Consider the following 20,154-nt stretch of genomic DNA (forward strand, 5'->3'; position numbering starts at 1 on the left):
AAATAATATATATTTTTTAAATTTCATTATTAATTAATGTACTTTGAAATATGTAAAACTAAGACAATTTTAAAATTCTAGAGATTTAGATTTAAAATTATAGAGACTATTCGTTTATATCATTTAAAAAAGTTAGTTAGCACTCAGCTGAAATCAGGGATATCATGAAACCAAAAAATATATTAGTTTCATGAAATCTTGTTTTCGGTTTTTTGCTCGATAAAAAATCACATTATAGATCGATAATACTAGATTTTATTAAATTTAATCATTTTATTTGATGCTTTCAAATCCAATTCCGACAATTATTAGAATCTATACAACACCCATAGTAGCATACGATAACGATCGTACGATCGTAATATGTCATTTATAGTATTGAACATAGCAGGGAAACCAAAAAAAAATGAAATTTTAAAAAATGTATTCATAGCATTAACAATATCTATATGTGGATAAGATCAATTACGGACCGATACTCATAAAATTTTTTAGAGAGATTTTAGCTTATACATAACTAATTTATGTCGATTTCCTCAATCGTACTTTATAGTAAAGTATTTTTCTAATTGAGACCTTATATAGGGGGGAGAGAGGGTATTGTCAATTACGAAGGATTTTAGCTTATACAACTCATGTTTATGTACTCGTATTTTAAATCCAGTAATGAGCGTTAAAATTATTTTATGAAGGGGGCCTAGGCCTAATATGACGGTAGGGTTTTCTAAGCCAGCAGTGAGTGTTAATGATATTTTCAGAAGTTGACTTTATAGCTTAGGTTGTAGGGTCAGTTATGGACTGATCCTCCGAAATTTTTTGTGCATAGCAGTGTTGGTTGATAAAGATAATGTTTATGTCGAATTGTATAGGTGTACTCATCTTTTTAGCTAGTAAAGTGATTTTCTGCTGGCGAACTTTTATGGTGGTAGGATCTATTATGGACTGATACCTTTAAGATTTAGCTCATTCCTGACTTGTGCAAAATTTTTCCGTGTGAGCTATGATAAATAAATAGTGAAACGATTTTTCCCATTTTTAATATTAAAATTTTCTGATTTTCTGAGAATATTTCGGAAAAATGTTATATTCCTACCTTTTTAAATCTCACGTTTCTATGAGAGCTATGTAAAAGAGTAGACCGATTTTGTCCATTTGTATTAAAAAATTTTTGTTTACCAAATATTTTGGAAGATTTAGATCTTCCTTTGTGCCAATAACAGACAGACATAGCTATTATAGTTAAATCATGCAAAATATGCCTTTATGGGTAAAATCTATGTAAAATTCTTATATTTTTTCTCACTCACAACTATTTGCAATTGTAAAAATTTCATTGTGTTTGGATTTTGATTCATTGAACACTAAACTACCCACTATGTTAAAACAAATCAAGGGTATTAAATCATTCAATTTCTACAACACTAACATTTGTTTTTTTCTTTTAATAAATACTTAATCACCATATTCATTAATATAGATTAAAAATTATGATGACTACAGAAAATAAGAAACTGAGCAGAAAAAAAGAAATCCCAACAGCATTTTAAGAGATGACATGCTAAAAAAAATAAAGATCGTTCATTCATAAAATACAAAAAACTCTCAAAACAAAAGCTCTCTATATCTATTGGAACCAACTCAATCTGGAAGAAAAGAAAAAAACCTAAAAACCCAAAATACTCCCAGAGTAAAAGTAAACAAGTACAAGTGCTGCATAGAGAGTTGTGAGTTGAAATTTAATTTGTGGCACTACTCAGTCGTATGTCTGTTCGATCGTTGGTTCATTTGCCGTGTGTAACATTAAAATGCAAGGCACGTACATCAATGACAATCTTATCGCACGTACATGTATGTAAATATGTTGCCCAAACACACACGCACACACACACTCACTTAGACGACTATCTTTTTGGTTTGGATACAACTACCGGTAAGGCTCATAGATACGATTTGTCTAGATACGATAATGCCTGTAATGTAATGTAAATATCAGTGGATTTTATGCGTGTAGTTGTGGAATGTAAATATAAAGAAGAAAAAAATATTGTTCTTGTACCGTGTTGCATACTTCTTGTTTAATTCAACAAAATTTATAGTCATCACTGTCGTTTATGTCGTGAAAAATAGCATAAAACTTAAGAAAATGAAAAACAAAGAAAGAGTGGTAAATGTGGTAAATCTTTGCTGCCACAAGCAGAGTTTTGATTATTGAATTGGTTTCAGTTTGTTTTCGGTTTGGTGTGTATGGTTAGTGTTGTACTTCTTGCGATGATTTGCTGTAATTGGCCAAAACGAACATGTTATAACTTGTTTTCCCCGCACTAAACATACTACACTTCCACTTACATTTATCTTCTACTACTATTTTTACTGGTGGTGGTGATAGTGTTGTGTACTTTGTTTTTGGTTGTGGTACGTTTTGTTTTTTTTTCTTAATTTTTCTGTCGTTCTTCTGTTTATGTTCTATTCTTTAGTTGGTAAGAAACATCTTCAGTGTCAAGGTCTCAAGTTCATCATCAGCGGGAAAAAAAGTAGTCAAAGTAGAAAGATATACACAACCAGCAAAAGAACATAAAACAACCAAACCAAGATCAAGAACATTAAAAAAAAAATAAGTTGGCTCGTAAACTTAGAATGAAACTAGTATCTTTAACTTAATGTATTAGTCAGTCAGTGTGAAGTGCAAAATTTTTTTTTATATATTTTCAAAAAGAAAAACAAAAAGGAAAAAAGGAACAAATTAAAAAGCCCAACGATAAGATGACCAGTTTCTAAAAATAGATAAATAAATTGTTTGCTTGTGGCAATTATTTTAAGAAAATTTACACAATTACACAAGTTTAGCTTGTTTCTAGTTTCAATTACTTTAATTTAATTCAATTAAATTTTATGAAATAATGAAATAATAAAATAAGAAAAGTACAAAGTAACAAAAGAAAACGTGTTCTTACGAAATTCTTTAAAAGTAAGCAACGAAGTGAATGTTTAAAAAATGTTAAAGAAAAAATTAAAATTATTTTTAATAAATAGATTTTACTAAAAAAATAATTTGTATCTATGTATATCCCGGTTTTAATCTTTATTAACAAAGAACAACCTAAGAAAAAAAATTTTCTCCTACGTCTATTGAATTTTCTGGGGTCCAGAATTCCAAACTGTGATGTTTTTTAAATGTCTTCTCCTAAACTACTTGTCAATATTCTTGTCATTAGTCTCGACTATAGCCTAATCAACTGTACTGTGATCCGGCTTAATGTTTATAGTTTAGTCTATAGTCTAGTCTATAGTCTAGTGTATAGTCTAGTCTATAGTCTAGTGTATAGTCTATTCTATAGTCTAGTGTATAGTCTAGTCTATAGTCTAATGTATAGTCTAGTGTATAGTCTAGTGTATAGTCTAGTCTATAGTCTAGTCTATAGTCTAGTCTATAGTCTAGTGTATAGTCTAGTCTATAGTCTAGTCAATAGTCTAGTCTATAGTCTAGTGTATAGTCTAGTCTATAGTCTAGTCTATAGTCTAGTCTATAGACTAGTCTATAGTCTAGTCTATAGTCAAGTCTATAGTCTAGTCTATAGTCAAGTCTATAGTCTAGTCTATAGTCTAGTCTATAGTCTAGTCTATAGTCTAGTCTATAGTCTAGTCTATAGTCTAGTCTATAGTCTAGTCTATAGTCTAGTCTATAGTCTAGTCTATAGTCTAGTCTATAGTCTAGTCTATAGTCTAGTCTATAGTCTAGTCTATAGTCTAGTCTATAGTCTAGTCTATAGTTTAGTTTATAGTTTAGTCTATAGTCTAGTCTATAGTTTAGGCTATATTCTAGTCTATAGTCTAGTCGATACAAAAAACACTATAGTCTGTAATTTAGTTTAGTCTAGTCTATAGTCTAGTCTATGTCTAGTCTATAGTCTATTCTTTAGTATTATTATTCTATAATAAAAACTTAACTTTCCTTAGATAGTTTCTAATGGAAATGCCTATAGAAAAAGATTTACTCTACAACTTAACGCACACGCTTTCCACAAGAAAACATTCACAGTCACACACATTAATATTCATTTTCATATGTTTGTAAGTATGTATGAAGATGTTTGTATGTAAACAAAATATTAAACATTAAGCTCTGAAAACCAAAGAGATACAAAGAAAAAAACAAATGCAGAAAGAAAGTATAAAACAACCATAAACAAATCCAAAAATTCATGCTCCCAGCATTTGAATATTTTCCAAACCTCTGCAGTGGAAAACGTTAGCAGAAAACATTGGCGCAGCGCAAGCGCAGAAGCTAGCTTTAACACTGCGGTCTAAACAGCTGACCGTTCAGCTAAAAAAAAAAAAACGGGGCTTTCTAAAGAAAACTATTTGAATAAGAGCAAATAACTTTAGCAAAGCAACTAACTAATCAACTCACTTTTTGACTAACTCACTTACTCACTCACTCACTCACTACTACCGTTTGGCTTCTTGTTCGTGGTTGTCTTTAACTTTTTTTTCATAAATTTTGTGGATACTTCGTGTTGTTGTAGTGCGTTTCTTTGTTTGTATGTATGGTAGAAGTGTGTGTGTGTGAGTGTGCACAATCAAATGGAGAGTGTGTTGGCCTTAATGAGAACCGTTATGTGGTGCGCGTAAGTCGTTGGCCATAAATACACAGATACACACGGTTACACACAAAACACAAAAATAAATAAATAAAAAACACTACTAACGAAGAAGTAGCAACAAGTGTGAAGAAATGAAGAAAAAAGACATAGAAGAAGAAAAGAAGTAGAAAAAAGTCAGCACCAGAAATTTTTTGTTATAATAAAGAAAAAAAAAACAAACAGAGAGTTGGGGAAAAAGTCCAATAACACAAACAAAATCAAAGATTATATTCACTCGTATGAAAAAAACACATTCACTCGCGAACGCTACAAATGTAATGTGAACTCGAGCAGGCGTTAGTTGGTTGGTAAAACTTCTTCTTGTTTAACGTTTAAATCCAGAATTTTAGTTTCTACCAAGATTGGTGATTCTTTTATACATATAGTTTCTTTTTCTCATTATCATCATTGAGTATCTTGTACAACCATCGCCATCAGCAGCTCTGGCTCCAGTAGTAGAAGTATCAGAAAAACATAAATAATTTCATTTGGCTGTTTGTGGTCTTTCTTTTTTTTCGTATTGTATTTATTTCTTTGTCTGATTTTAACATTAAAGTTTAAGCTTTTTTTCACTTTGAATATGTATTTTTATGTTCTTCACATTGAAAACTTAAAAAAATTATAAACACACACACGATTTTTTTCTTCACTTCTTCTGCTATTTTTGTTGCTTCCTTTATGCTGGTGATTTTGTTTTTTCATTGGTAAAAGAACTATAAATAATGCTTACGGTCTAAAGGTACAGTGGTATAGAAAATCATGGTAATCGGAAAGGGATTTCTTGACTGCTTTTTAAATGTTTTTTAAAGGTTTCTTTTAAAAAGCTTTTTTAAGACTTTTTTAAGGCTTTAAAAAAAATAAACTTGCAAATACTTATTTCACATAAAAATATAAAAGACTGTAAAAGGAAACTTTTGGCAACTTTGTCAAAAGAGAACTTTTTAGGAAAAGCTTTTTTTAATTTGTTATATTCTAGTTTAAGTATTTGAGTAGTTAAAGCTTTTCTTAAAGCAGCTTTAATTGATTATCACTTTTAGTACATAAAGCTTCTTTTATTAATTCAAAAGCTTCTTTATTTTATGAATTTATATAAAATTGTTATAAAATATCAGATGATGTTATAAATATCAGATGAGAAAAAGCTTTTATATTTGAAAAGCTTTTTTTATGTGAAAAAAAGTTTTAAAAAGAGCTAAAAGCTATTTAATAGATTTTTCTCTCTTTTAAAAAACTCTTGGAAAGTTTTCTTTATGTTGTAAAAGTTTTTTAAATTTGAAAAGCTTTTTTTAAGTGAAAAAGCTTTCAAAAAGAGTCAAAAGCTTTTCGTAGTAATTTATATTTTTTGAACAAGCTTTTTTTGTCACTATTTCAGCAAAAAATGTTTTCAAAATATGTCTTATTTAAAAAAGCTTTTCAAAATAAAAGCTTACCTATGAGATTACAAAAGAAGCTTTCTTTAGACTTTCTATTTTTAAAAACTCTCTTTTTTAATGAGTAGTGAAAACTTATCTTATTTACAAAAGCTTTTCAAATTAAAGAAAAGCTTTTTGAGCAAATTTTTTGAATTAAAGAACAATGAACGTTTTTCAATGAGAAGCAACAACGGAACATTTTTGAAAAATCTTTTCAAAGTAAAGAATTTTTTTTACCAAATTTTAACTGAAATAGTGAAGTAAAAAATGCTTTAAAAGTCTTTTAGTGAGTAATGGACTCTCACATTATTTAAAAAAGCTTAAAAAAACTTAATAGATTACAAAATAAGTTGTCTTTAGAAAAATAAAAGCATTTCTATGTAATGTCTTTTCTTGGGTTTATATTGACGTTTTTAAACCACTGTAGGTGAGTGTATGTTTGTGTATGAGTGTTGTTAACTTTTGATGATGAGATGACGGAATAACACACTAAAGTCAAAGTCAAGGCAAGCGACGCAGTCGCCGAGACGTTTTAATGCTCAAACAGCAGAAAACACAAGCGCACACACAAAGCAAGACGCAAACGTTTCTTTCTTTTTTTTTTGTCAATTTTGTCTTATAGTGTTTTGGCTAATCCACTGTCTTGGCCACAGATACATTTCATATCCATAAGCAACAATAACAACAACAACAGTAATAACATGTAACCAAACAAACGAAGCAACGACGACTTAAACAGAATATATGAATGACTGACTTACTAACTGAACAGAGTGCAGACCATACCAGACCAGACCAGAGACCAAATGGTTTTAATGTTAAGAGTTTTTTACTTTTGGATCTTCAGTTGCTGTTAAACATTTGCCTTTGTCGGTAAGGCCTTTTAAAAAAGCGGTCGCATTAAACCCACAAAAAGAACACACTTTCAAACGCACATACACACAGGCCACCGCATTACAGTTATAAACAATTTTTGCGATCGAAGAAATTTTTTTTTTAAATAAATTAAATTAATTTGAAGCTTTTTGTTTAAAAAAAAGAAAAGTGATAAAAAAATATTTTAAATACAAATTCCAAATGAATTGAAATTTCACGAAATATTGTGTGTTTTTGTTTAAAGAAAGAAAAAAACTTTAATTAAAACGTTAAATTTTTACTAAGAATTATTAACGGTATTTTTGATTTTTTTTTATAAAATGACTTGTTAACGTTAATTTTTTTGTATATTTTGTTATTTAAACCATTTAGAAAAAAAGTGTATTTAAAAAAGGTAAAAACGAAAGAAAGTGTATAAATAATATAATAAAAACCTGTTGAAAAAAACGTAAAAATTAAATAAAATATAAATAAACAAAAAAATTAATTAGTGGAAAAGACTTTAAAAAAAAACTGTAAAAATTAAATTTTAAAGAAAAAACAAAACGAATTAATATTAAATTAAAAAAAAATACCACTAAAATAGCGGAAAATTAAAGAAATTAAAAAAGAATATAAACAAGTGCTAAAAAATAAAATAAAAAATTCTTTAAAAAATCATAAAACTTAGAGAAACATAACAACACAATAACTAACCAACAACAGCTATATAATTAACAAAATTCATAACTTGTATTTAACAGCTTCATGCATCCATCAAATTGTTAAAGAGACATTAAGAAAACGAAAAAAAAGATACACACAACAACCATAAAACAAATTTAAGAAAATATACTAAAAAAAAAAAACAAACAAATAAACAAACATCTTGTCTTGCAGCCAGTCAGCAACCAAACGATCGCAACCAACCAACAACAATCAATGTCATTATTTTAAGACAAACGAGCAGCATACGAAATCGTAATCTTCAGATCTACATCAAGCCACACGCCAGTGGAGCCAGGAATGCTAAAAGATCTTTCGGAAAAGGTACTAATCAAAATACTTTTCATATTAACATATTAATTTGTTAAACAACAAATGGTACTTTTTATGTGCTATTAGGGGAAAGTTTGCTTCTTTGATCAGTTTAAATCTGTTTAAGTCAATGACCCACAAAGGAGCAACAGTGAAAAAAAGGTCCTAAATGTTTAATTTTCATAATTGTCAGTTAGCCGAGGTTTGTATAAGGCTCAATTTGAGGTGTTAATTAGATATTTGTTACAAAAAAATATTGGAGAAATAAAATTTGGTACATTTTTGTACTATTTTGGTACCTTTCTTAAGTAGTTAATAATAATTGTCTAGAAATATATTCTTGCCTAAAAATAACAAGAAAAAGAAAGTTAAAAACATTTTGAAATCTAAAAGCTTTAAAGTATAAAAAGCTTGCCTAAAAAACAAGAAAATGCAAAGATAAAACCTTTAGAATTTTGGTTTGTAATGAAAAGCTTTTTAAACTTTAAAACGATAAAATCCATTTGAAAGCAAACAACTTTTTGAAAATCTAAAAGCTCTTAAAGTATTAAAAGCTTTTGTGAAATATGGTGCTAAATAGCTTTTTCCAATTAAATGGAAAAAACTCCTTTTCTTCCCTTTATTATTGAAAAGCTTTTTACTAAAAACACTTATTGCTTAAAGCTTTTTCTTAAAGTAAAACTTTTTTCTTCGTTTAAGTACTAAAAGCGTTTTTGAGTACTAAAAACACTTTTAGTTAAGAAAGTTTATTTCAAAGGTACAAACTTTTCCATGTAAGCTTTTCCTCAATCGTTTTTTTAAGAAATCAATTGTTTAAGTTAAAAAAAAACAGTTTCTCAAATAAAAAAGCTTTTCTTAAATCTTTTTTTAACTAAGTAAGAGTTTTTGTGAATAAAGCTTTTTGAAACAACTTGACTAAAAGGCTTATTAAAAAAGCTTCTTCTAAAAAAACCGAAACATTTTGAGTTTATTTAAGCCGAAAAAGCTTTTTTTAATAACCTTTATTTAAGGGATAGTTTTTGTGAATAAAGCTTTTTGAACTAACTTGAAAAAAAACTTTTTTATTTAGCTTCTTCTAAACAAAAAACAGTTTTGAAACATCTTATATTTAATTAAGCTAAAAAAGCTTTTTTTAAGTCTCCTTTTATTATGGATTAGTTTTTTGCAAATAAAGCTTTTTTAAACAAACTTGACGAAAAAGCTTATATTTAAAGGCTGATGAAAAAACTTCTTTTAGACTAAAACAATTTTAAAACATTTTGTGTTTATTTAAGCGATAAAAACTTTTCAATTTAAACTTTTTTAACAAAAAGCAATATCTTTGAATCATATTAAGCTTATTTTAAAAAAGCTTTTTTGAGCAATATAAGCTTTTCTTAAATAAGCTTTAATTGATAATCAATTGATATTTTTATAATGAAGCTGTTTTTAAATAGTTTCTGTGAGTGTTTTTATGTTGAAAAGTCTTTGGATTTTAGATTAAAAAAAAACTTTTTTGAGTAATATAAGCTTTTTATAAAAAGCTGTAATTGTCTTTGTGTTTAAAAAGTCTTTGAGAAAATACTTATTTTATATTACAACTTTATACATAAAAAGTTCTTTTTTCAAATAAAATATAGTACAATTTTGTAAAATTTTAGTGAAAAATCAAACTTTTGGGGAAAAATAAGATTTTTAGTGTAAAAACCAGAATTTTTTGGTGAAAATTTGATTTATTGCGAAAAATCAGATTTATGCGAAAAAATAATTTTGAATAAATAATTTGGCTTTTAATGAAAAATCTTATTTTTAAAAATTTTAAAAACGTTTTAAAATTGCTCGATTTGGAGTAATTCTCTTTCTATATCTCTGCTCTCAACTAAACTAGTTCTTTGAACCTTACAATCGCTTATAATTTCGGTTTCGGTTACGTTTAGCTTAACTAAACATTGTCCTAGATGGGTAATATTTAGTGCCTATATTAACTATTATATAAATATCTACTAATTTCCCACATAAAAACTAAATTTTTTCATTTGCATTGCTCATATAAAATGCAATTTTGCCCCCTCTTCAAATTATTTATCATAAAAGTGTAAAATGTTTAAGTCATATCAACATCATGCCTGGCAGCAAAATTCAACATTTATTTATAACAAAACAGACATTCTAAAAAAAAGATAACACAACTTCCTACAGATGCTAATGGTTTAGAAACCAAATACAAAACATCTATTGCTGTAACACTAACAAACATACTTACATACATATGTATATATTTAAACCATTTACCAATAAATGAACAACATTAAACAAATATTTAAATCTAGCTACTAAGGAGAAAGAAATTAAAGAAAGAGTTGTAATCTTTATAAAAGGAGTTGTAGTTTGTTTAAGGCCTTAAAACACTACCTCCTGTTGCTAAAGGCTTTCGACATCAAATTAAAGCACTTTAAAAAATTTCTGTTAATATTATGTTATTTCTCTTATTATTTATGCTGTTGCTTGCTATAGTTTGTTTGGTTTTATTTTGGGATTTTTAAACATTTATAAGATTTAAACCAACCTTTGGGCTGTAAGAGTTATACGCATTTATGTACATACATATGCATTATACAAAACCGCATTAAATTCTTTAAAATAAAATTAAAAGAAAAAATAATATCTCTGCACAACAACAGGTTCTTCTTATTCCTCGTTATTATCATGATCATCATCATTATTCAGTAAAAGCTGCATCTGCAGCAACATCAACATCAACCTCAACATTATTTTCATCTGCAATATAAGTTGTAGAAATAAAACGAAACTAAATAACAGCATTCCTATACAAAAGAAAAAAAATAAGGAAAAGAAATACTTAACAGCAACAAAAATATAAATTCTACATATAAAAACATTATATTGCCATTACAAGTCAGTCAGCAAGCAGCTTCCTTCTTTTGCGTAGAATTATCAGAGAGACAGAGCAAAAGAAAAGAAAAAAAGAAGCTGAAGATCGTCTATCCATCCAGCTAAGCAACCAAAGTATAACCATACATTTGGTGTTATTATAAACTGATATTATAGGCCTGGTTTACAATATTGTTCAGTTCATTTTAGCTTTTTTTATTCTTTTGGTTAGTTGGTACTTTAGTTTTGTTGTTGTCAGTTTTATAACAGCATCATATACAATTGGTAACAACGATTGTTGTGCGATTTTTTAAAGATTTTTTTTTTGTATTTTAGAACCACAAACCCTACACATAGAATGGACAATTCAGAACTGTTGTAATTTTTGACATTAAAAAGCTATACTAGACTATGGCATGGGCTGGATTGCAGCCTCGAATATAGACTAGACTGTAGCAGTCTTTAGAGTAGACTATAGACTAGACTAGACTTTAGACTATACTAAAGACTAGACTATACTAAAGACTAGACTATACTAAAAACTAGACTTTACTAAAGACTATACTATACTTGACCATAAACTAGACCATAGACTAGACCATAGGCTTGACCATAAACTAGACCATAGACTAGACCATAGGCTAGACCATAGACTAGACCATAGACTAGACTATAGACTAGACTATAGACTAGACTATAGAATAGACTATAGACTAGACTATAAACTAGACCATAGACTAGGCTATAGACTAGACTATAGACTAGACCATAGACTAGACTATAGACTAGACTATAGACTAGACTATAGACTAGACTATAGACTAGACTATAGACTAGACTATAGACTAGACTATAGACTAGACTATAGACTAGACTATAGACTAGACTATAGACTAGACTATAGACTAGACTATAGACTAGACTATAGACTAGACTATAGACTAGACTATAGACTAGACTATAGACTAGACTATAGACAAAATTACTGTCTAGACTATTGACTAGACTATAGACAAAATTACTGACCAGACTATTGACTAGACTATAGACCAGACTACAGACAAGGCTATAGACCAGACTACAACAAGACTATAGACTATGAAGAAGAGTACAGTTAATAGGAATAATCTATAGGCCAAGTGGGGTAGTATGTCATTGGTCGGACATGCCTAAAAATAAGTTATATTTTATTCATGTTTTCTTTTTCCTGATTTTTTCCTCCTTAAATGTCTTGTAATATGCATGTTATAGCAAATAAACAAAAATCTGGTTACATTTTAAGTATAGAACACTGTCATGATTTCCTTTATAAAACCAAAAAAATCACAAGAACTTGATTCTTCAACAAAATTAGTGGCAACAAGGAAATTACAAGAGAAACACTACAAACCTATTAACTTCTACACATACTACCTCACTCATATTAAATCTCTAAACAATGATATCATATCAAAAATTATCTTAAGTTAGACAAATTTTTATTTTTTTAAATAACTTTTTAATTAATATTTAAAGATAAGTTTTTTTTTAACAAAAAAAAAATTAATTTACTTTTCCTATATTTTTCATAAATTTTATTTTGAGAATAATTTAAATATAACGCTTGCTTGCTTTGAATAATTATAAGAAGTGAGATTTTTTTTAGAAAATCTTAAAAATATATACATATAAATAAGATAACCTACTTTTTTTATTCAAAATAAAATCACATACAAATACTAGAATAATTGTATGTATTAAAAAAGTGTATTTATTTAATGTGAATTCAAAAAAAAAAAACCCTCATAATAATAAATGAGTTAAATAAATAATGTACGAAAATAAAACTGTTATATTTTCGTGTTCTTCTTGAGTTACGTGCCTGTCGCTTAAGTCTTTTGTTTTAGTTTACTTAGTTAGTCAGTCAGTCACTGAAGCAGTTGGTCATAGTTGAATGTTTCCTTAAACACATATACATATTAATGTCATAATAATAACTTTGTTTTAATGAGCATGTTATATTAATTACACACATAAATGATCTCGAAAATTTGACTAAATGATACATTATAATTTAAGTTTAAATATGTCTTAAAGTTTTTTATGAAATATATACATTTATGACCAAATTTTGTTTTTTCACCGTGAACACAATTCCATTGAGTTTTATTATTGGAAAAGCTTTTATTGTAAAAAGCTCTTAAATGAGTCTTTTATTCAAAAACTATTTATTAAAAACTAATTTTTACCGGAAAAGCTCATAATTAAAAACTTTTATTAGAAAAGCTTTTTTGCTTAGTAAAGATCACCTTTCACCGTGCACAAGATTAAAAAAGCATTTTTAAAGCAAAATATCAAAGCTTGTAATAAGCGAGGATCCGGCTCCTGTCTTAATATGAAAGCTTTTTCACTATGCTTTAAAATAATCGCCAAAGCTTTTAGATTTATTTTCACATACAAGTTTTTTAAAGCTTTATTTATAAAACAACACTTTTTCAATAAAAGAAAATATTAAACAATATATTCAATTAAAAATTTTTATGACAAAGCTTTTTTTGGGAAATTTGCTTTCTATAGAGATACGATTTCAAAGTTTTTAAAAAATTTTTTAAAAATTTGTAGAACTTTTTGGAAAATATCCTTGTATGAAAAAAAAAACTTTTTTTTAATAATTTTTCTAGTAAGAATGCTTTAAAACATTCGCCAAAGCTTTTAGAATTCTTTATCACAGACAATTTTTTTAAGGATTTATCTATAGAAACCCACTTTTTAATTAATAAAATATGAAACAATATTTTCAATTAAAACTTTCTACGACAAAGAATTTTTGTAAAATAGAATTTTTATCAAGAAAAGACTTTAAAAATTTTAAATATTTTTTTTTAACTTTTTGCATAAAAAAAATAATTAGAAATTTTTAAAGCTTTTTGGGAAAAAGATTTTTTAAGAATTTTTTCAGTAATAAGTTTTTATGTCAAAAGCTTTATGTATACAAAATTTGAATATTTTCACTGAAAACTTTTTAAAACAAAGCATTTTTAATAAACAAAATTTTTGCTTAAAAAAAATTAATTACAAATTTGTAAAGCTTTTTGAGAAAAAATATTTTTGTAAAAAAAGCTTTTTTAAAAATTGTTAAAGTAATAAACTTTTATTTAAAAAGCTTTATTTAAACAAAATTAAATTAAAACTTCATTAAAACAAAGCTTTTTTTATTGAAAAGCTTTAATTAAATATTTAAATTATTTAGCAATTCATAAAATCTTTAAAAAAGAACATTTAACAAAAAGCTGTTTTCTTGTTTGATTAAAGCTTTTTCGTATAGTTTTATATATAAAAACTTTTATCAAAAATATTTTTTCAAAAAATGATGTTTACAAATAGAATCTTTACCTAAAGTTTTTGAAAACTTTTAAAATTGTTCTAATTAAAATAAGTTAATAAAGCTTTTTCCCATTTAAGTTTTTTATATGGAAATAAAAGCAAAATACATATTTAATTTTGAGAAAAGATTTGTTTGGAATTTAGCGTTTTATTATAAAAAGCTTTTTGCAAATTAGTTTAATTAAAACTTTCAAATTGATTTTGAAAAAAAAAATTTTGGAAAATGCCATTTTATTATAAAAACTTTTTGCAAAAGTCTGTATGACTTTTAAAAACTTATTGGGTAAAAAGCTTTTCATCAAAAATAGTTTTTTTAACAAATTACTTTTTAGATTGTTTAATTAAGCTCTTTGAAAAAGGCTTTTTGCTGTGGAAAATTTGCTTTTTAAAAAGCTTTATTTACATCACTCTTTTGTTACAATATTACTAAGCTTTTGTTTCACGTTTGTGTCTTAAGTCTTTTGTTTTTTGTTCTAATTTAAAGCCGCAAAACTTTTCAATAATTTATTAAAAATCTTTAAAAAAAAACCGTTTTGTTTAGTAATATTACAAAACAAATGAATTTTAATTTCCTGTTGTTCTTAGTAACTTTTCAAAAAAAAAAAAAACTGTCGGTAACAGTAGGAAAAAAAATAAATAAAAATAATTTGAAATGGCAAAATTTTGAAAATTCCTAAACTCTCACACAATCACTTGTTATACATACATCTACATATAATTATGTATTTTTTTTAACTTGTGTGTGTGTGTTTCTTTAAGTATTTGTGGACAATTTTTAGATATGGTTTGTGGTTTGTTTTTGTAAGATTTTTTGTTTCTATGAATATTGAATTTATAGCCTTAACAGGTTCTCAACAAGATTTGGCCTAATTTTATATAAATAAAAGAAAATAAATTCACACCTAAATTTTTTTATTTTATTTTGATTTGTATTTGTATTTGTATTTTTTTGCCAACACGCACAAATTTAGGTCACGTTCTTGGGTTATAGCTGCTGCTGGTGGCTGTTGCTTGATATTTAAATTAACAACAGCTGAGTTTATAAATAAATAAATACAAAAACATTTAAAGCTTTTTACGAGAGTTTTATTTGTTGTTGTTGTTGTTTTTGTTTTTCAGTAGAGATGAAGAAAAAGTAATTGTAGCTAAAATTCATTCCAATGTACTGGTTACATTTAAATGACATTGCTAAGTAGTTGTTGTTGTTGCTGTTTCTGTTGTTGTTGTTGGCGGAAAAAAAGAGAGTCTGATTAGTCATTAAATTAAAAATCGCACTACTAAAAGTGAAATTAAATTAATTTTTTTTATTATTATTTATGTGTTTTTTTTAGGGAAGTTTATTTGATTGTTGTAGTTGTTAGTAGTTTATTTGGTTGGGAATATTTTTTTTCTACATAATATGCATGTAGATACGGGTTTTTTTGATATTTGTTGCTGGTATTGTTGTTAACAGCTTAAAGCTCGGTCGTTTCGGCAGTTTTAACTGGGTATTTATTTGATCAGTGAGAATGTTGAAAAAGCGAAAGTTTTTTTTTACATTTCTTTGTCAGACTCTTAGGGCCAACCATAAATGGTAGCTTTTACCCACACTTTGGCCTTTTTTGAGAGTTGAAATAAATTTAAAATACAAGTGTGTGTAAGTTTGTGTGATTTTTTTCTTTTTCAAATAAAAGTGAAAAGCAGCCAAATTAAACATAAAATTATGGAAGTAGCTATAAAAAAAACACAACAACAACCCAACAACCAGTTAAACAAACAAACAAATAATAAAAAATATTTTTTTTACACAAAGACAACAACAAATTTATAAATAATAATAAAAAAGAAAGAACTTGTATATTGTTAAAAACTTACAAAATTTCAAATAAAAAATCTCTACTCAAAACCACGCAATATTATATGATAATGGCAAAAATAATACTTAATAATTTGTTTATTTCTTTTCTTTTTTCTTTGAAAACATTTTATTTTGGCAAAGTTTTTTTTCTTCATTTCTATTAAACAATAGAAATTTTTTGTTAACTTTAAATGTTGAAAAGTAAAAGAATAGAAAAATTTCTTTTTTTTATTATTTATTTATACAAAGTTAATAACTTTTACTGGCTTTTTTTGTTGTTGAACAAAAAAAAGAAATATTACAACATTTTGGTAATTTGTTGGCCATTTCTTTATTTGAAAATATAAAAACTATATAATATTCACCCATTATTATATAGTTTTTATATTTTCAAATAAAGAAATGGCCAACATGTTTTTTTTTTTTTATTTTCTTTTTTTTTAGAAATATAAAAAAATTATTAAGATGATTTCATAAGTTTTATTTGACATAATATGACAATTGATTTGTGCTCAGTCATTGCTTTATAAGAAGTTTTCTCTGCAAAATATATAAAGACACCTCCGTCTCTATAATAGCAAAAGCAAACATTAAAAATTAATTGATTTAATGTATTATTACCTCATCTCTTTTAAGATAATTGATTTATAATTAAAACATAATTTTATAAATGTTCGATTGATTAGTGTGTTTGCAACCTGTTGTGGAAATTGGAAGTTGTATTGCAATCTTCTTGCAATGACAACATAAAATTTAACAACAATATTAATCACTATAATCATATTTTTAATTATTATTTTTGTTATTATAAAGCTTTTTATTGAAACTTTGTTCTAAGAAAAAACTTTTATTGAAAAAGCTATTTAATAAACTTATTGCAAAGGAAAAGCTTTTTATTAAAAAAATTTTTTCAATAACAATTAAAAATTGTTATTGAAAAATTTTGACGGGAAAAGCTTTTTATTTAAAAGATTTTACTGGAAAAGCTTTTTTTAAAGTTTTTACTGTAAAAGCTTTTTATTTAAAAGTTTTTATTGGAAGATTTTTTATTGAAAAATTTTATAATAAAAAGCTTTTATTGAAAACTTTTCTATTGAACAGCTTTTAATTGGAAAAGCTTTTATAGTAAAAAGTTGTTATTGAAAAGCTTATTATTGAAAAATTATTTTTGGAAAAGTTTTTTATTGAAACATTTTCTATTAAGAAGCTTTTAGATGGAAAAGTTTTTATTGGAAACTTTTCTATTGAGAAGCTTTTAATTAGAAAAGCTTTTATTGTAACATACTTTTTATTGAAAAGCTTTTATTGAAATGTTTTTTTGAAAAAGTTTCTATTGAAAGTTTTTATTGAAAAATCCTTTTATTAAAAAAGCTATTTATTTAAAAATATTTATACCGGAAAAGCTCTTTATTAAAAAAGTTCTTTTGTTAAAATGATTTTATTATAAAAGCTTTTTATTAAGAAGCTTCTTATTGAAAAATCCTTTTATTGAAAAAGCTATTAATGGAAAACTTTTTATTGAAAACATTTCTATTAAAAGAATTTGGAAAAGTTTTTTGGAAAAGCTTTTTATTAAAAACATTTCTATTAAGTAGCTTCTAATTGATAAAACTTTTATTGCAAAAACTTGTTATTGAAATGTTGTTTTTAAAAAAGTTTTAATTGGAAAAGCCTTTTATAGAAAAAGCTATTTATTAAAAAACATTTTTAACGGAAAAGCTTTTTATTAAAAAGATTTTATTATTAAAGCTTATTATTGAAAAATGTTCTATTGAGTAGCTTTTTATTGAAAAATCTGTTTATTGAAAAAACTATAATAAAAGGAATTTGGAAAAGTTTATTGGAAAAGCTTTTAATGTAAAAAAAACTTTTTATGGAAAACATTTCTACTAAGTAGCTTCTAATTGGAAAAGATTTTATTGGAAAATTATTTTACTGAAAAAGCTATTTATTGAAAAACGTTATTAACGGAAATCCTTTTTATTAAAAAACTGTCTATTAAAAAGATTCTAATTATAGAACGTTTTCTATGGAATAATTTTTTAATTGAAATATTGTTTTCGAAAAGCTTTTGTTAAAAAAGGCCTTTTATTGAAAAACTTCTTTACCAGATAGTTTTTATTAAAAATGTTCTCATTGAAAAGCTTTTAATGTAAAAACTTTTCTAAAAAAACACATAAACATCTTCAAAAGTTAATTTTTAAACATAAAATGTAAATTAAAGCTTTTCTAATTAAAATTTGTTTCGAAAAAAACTACACTCATAAAAAAATTTCCTTTGTATTAAAATAAACATTTGTTAAAAGTAACTGTTTTACAAAATTTAAAAAAAATAAAATTTGTAGAGTTAAAATTAAAAACCTTTATTAAATGTTTATTAATTATTTACTAAAATATTTCCTTAATAACATTAGCAACAATTAGTTTTGCTTTCAATATACTTTACTTTTGCGTCACACCTTTATTTATTTTGTTTTTTTTTTTTTTGTCATATAAATAATTTCACTTAATTTTACTTTTTAAAAACAAAATAATAAAATCTTTAGAAAAAAAGCGAAATTAATTGCAATCCATTTTGGATGCTGTTGAAAAATACAAAAAATTTTTGTATAAATTAGCTAAATTCCTAATAAATTGTTTTGACAAATACACGTCGCAGATGAATCACACAGATAACAATGACGCATAGTTACAATTTGTTGGCTAAACAAAATAAATATTTAAATTTATTTATCTATAGATTTGTGATAAGTTTTTATATGTTGAAATATCACGTTTGTCGCTTAAGTCTTAAGTATGTTGGTAAATTGTATGAGCAAGTATGCGTCTTTTACAGAAATCGTTTTTAAATGTATTTCACAAAAACGTTTTTCAAAAAACCTTGTTGCTTTAAAAAGCTTTTGCAAGCTTTTATTAAAAAAGGTTTAAAAACATTTTATCATTACAGACTTTTCAAAAAATAGCTTTCTAACTATCTATCTATGGAGTGAGATCGAAAAATTCTTAACATACATATATGTTTATAAAAAAGAAACCACTAAACTTACAGCTTTATTTTTTTTTATTTGATTCAAATTATTATTACAATTTACAAAAAAAAAATATTTTTATAGTTTTAATCACTAGTGATGAAATTTTGAACCCTTTTCGGAAACCCTTCCATTAACGTTTTTATAGTGCTTTCTGTCACTTTGCTCGAACATGTAGTCCATCTCCGTTTAAAATCTACCACACTTTTGGACACCTTTTTTGTACTCTTCAATTCTCTTTTAACAAGAGCCCAATATCTCTCCACTGGCCTTAGCTCCGGGCAGTTTGGAGGATTTGCCTCTCTTGGTACAAATACCACATTATTGTTCTTGTACCACTCAAGGGCTTGTTTACCATAGTGACAGGATGCCAAGTCAGGCCAAAAATAAGTGGACACATTATGAAGTCTTATGAATGGAAGCTGCCTTTTTTGTAAACATTTATAGAGCCCGTGGTAACAAATGATTGGCTTCTTTTGCCGCAACTGCATATTGCTTACCATACCAAGAACTTTCTGGGAAATTTTGTCTGCTTTTGGGTCCTAAACTTTTCTTCAACATTCCCTCGAGCATCAGCAACATAAAACTTTTGACCTGGAAGTTGCGAAAAATCTGCCAGAACATACGTTTCGTCATCCATTATGCAGCAATAATATTTTTTATAAAAACTTGACTTCAATTTCCGTGCTCTGTTTTTGGCCTCTAAATTTTTAGCAGAGTTTCTGTCAGGAACTTTTTGAGCCTCGTATGTTTTTAAACCTGCATTAGCTTTAACTTTTCGTACCAAATAGTCCGAGCACTGAGCTAACCGAGCTGCTTTCCTACCGGATGTGTTGGGAGCTCTTTTGAAAATGCGTTCTATTTTTTTGGCTTTAGAAACATCATGTGGACCATTCCTTCTACATGAACCAAGTTTTCTATCAACTGACAAGTTCTCCCGGTACTGTTTAATAACATTGAAAACAGTTTGACGGCAGACCTTTGTATGCTTGGCCAACTTTTTGTAAGACCAAGTTGGGTTTAGTTGAATATATTTAATAATTTCAGTACGCACTTTTTTCTGGTCACTCATTTTAATCAGATTAACAAAAAAATTAATATAATTAACA

The 20,154-nt window shown here is 26.3% G+C and overlaps 1 protein-coding gene across 1 annotated transcript in view; it reads left to right on the forward strand.

Moving 5' to 3' along the window:
• Window positions 1–7,467: 7,467 nt before the first annotated feature.
• The window catches only part of LOC111691249 (mucin-2), a 31,135-nt gene continuing 18,448 nt past the window's right edge, over window positions 7,468–20,154 (forward strand). The window contains exon 1 of the mRNA XM_046954774.1: window positions 7,468–7,957. Within this exon, the coding sequence (XP_046810730.1) occupies window positions 7,934–7,957 (24 nt within the window). The 5' untranslated portion in view covers window positions 7,468–7,933. The remainder of the gene's footprint in view (window positions 7,958–20,154) is intronic.

This window comes from Lucilia cuprina, chromosome 6 (genome assembly GCF_022045245.1).
Source record: "Lucilia cuprina isolate Lc7/37 chromosome 6, ASM2204524v1, whole genome shotgun sequence".
Lineage (NCBI taxonomy): Eukaryota > Metazoa > Arthropoda > Insecta > Diptera > Calliphoridae > Lucilia > Lucilia cuprina.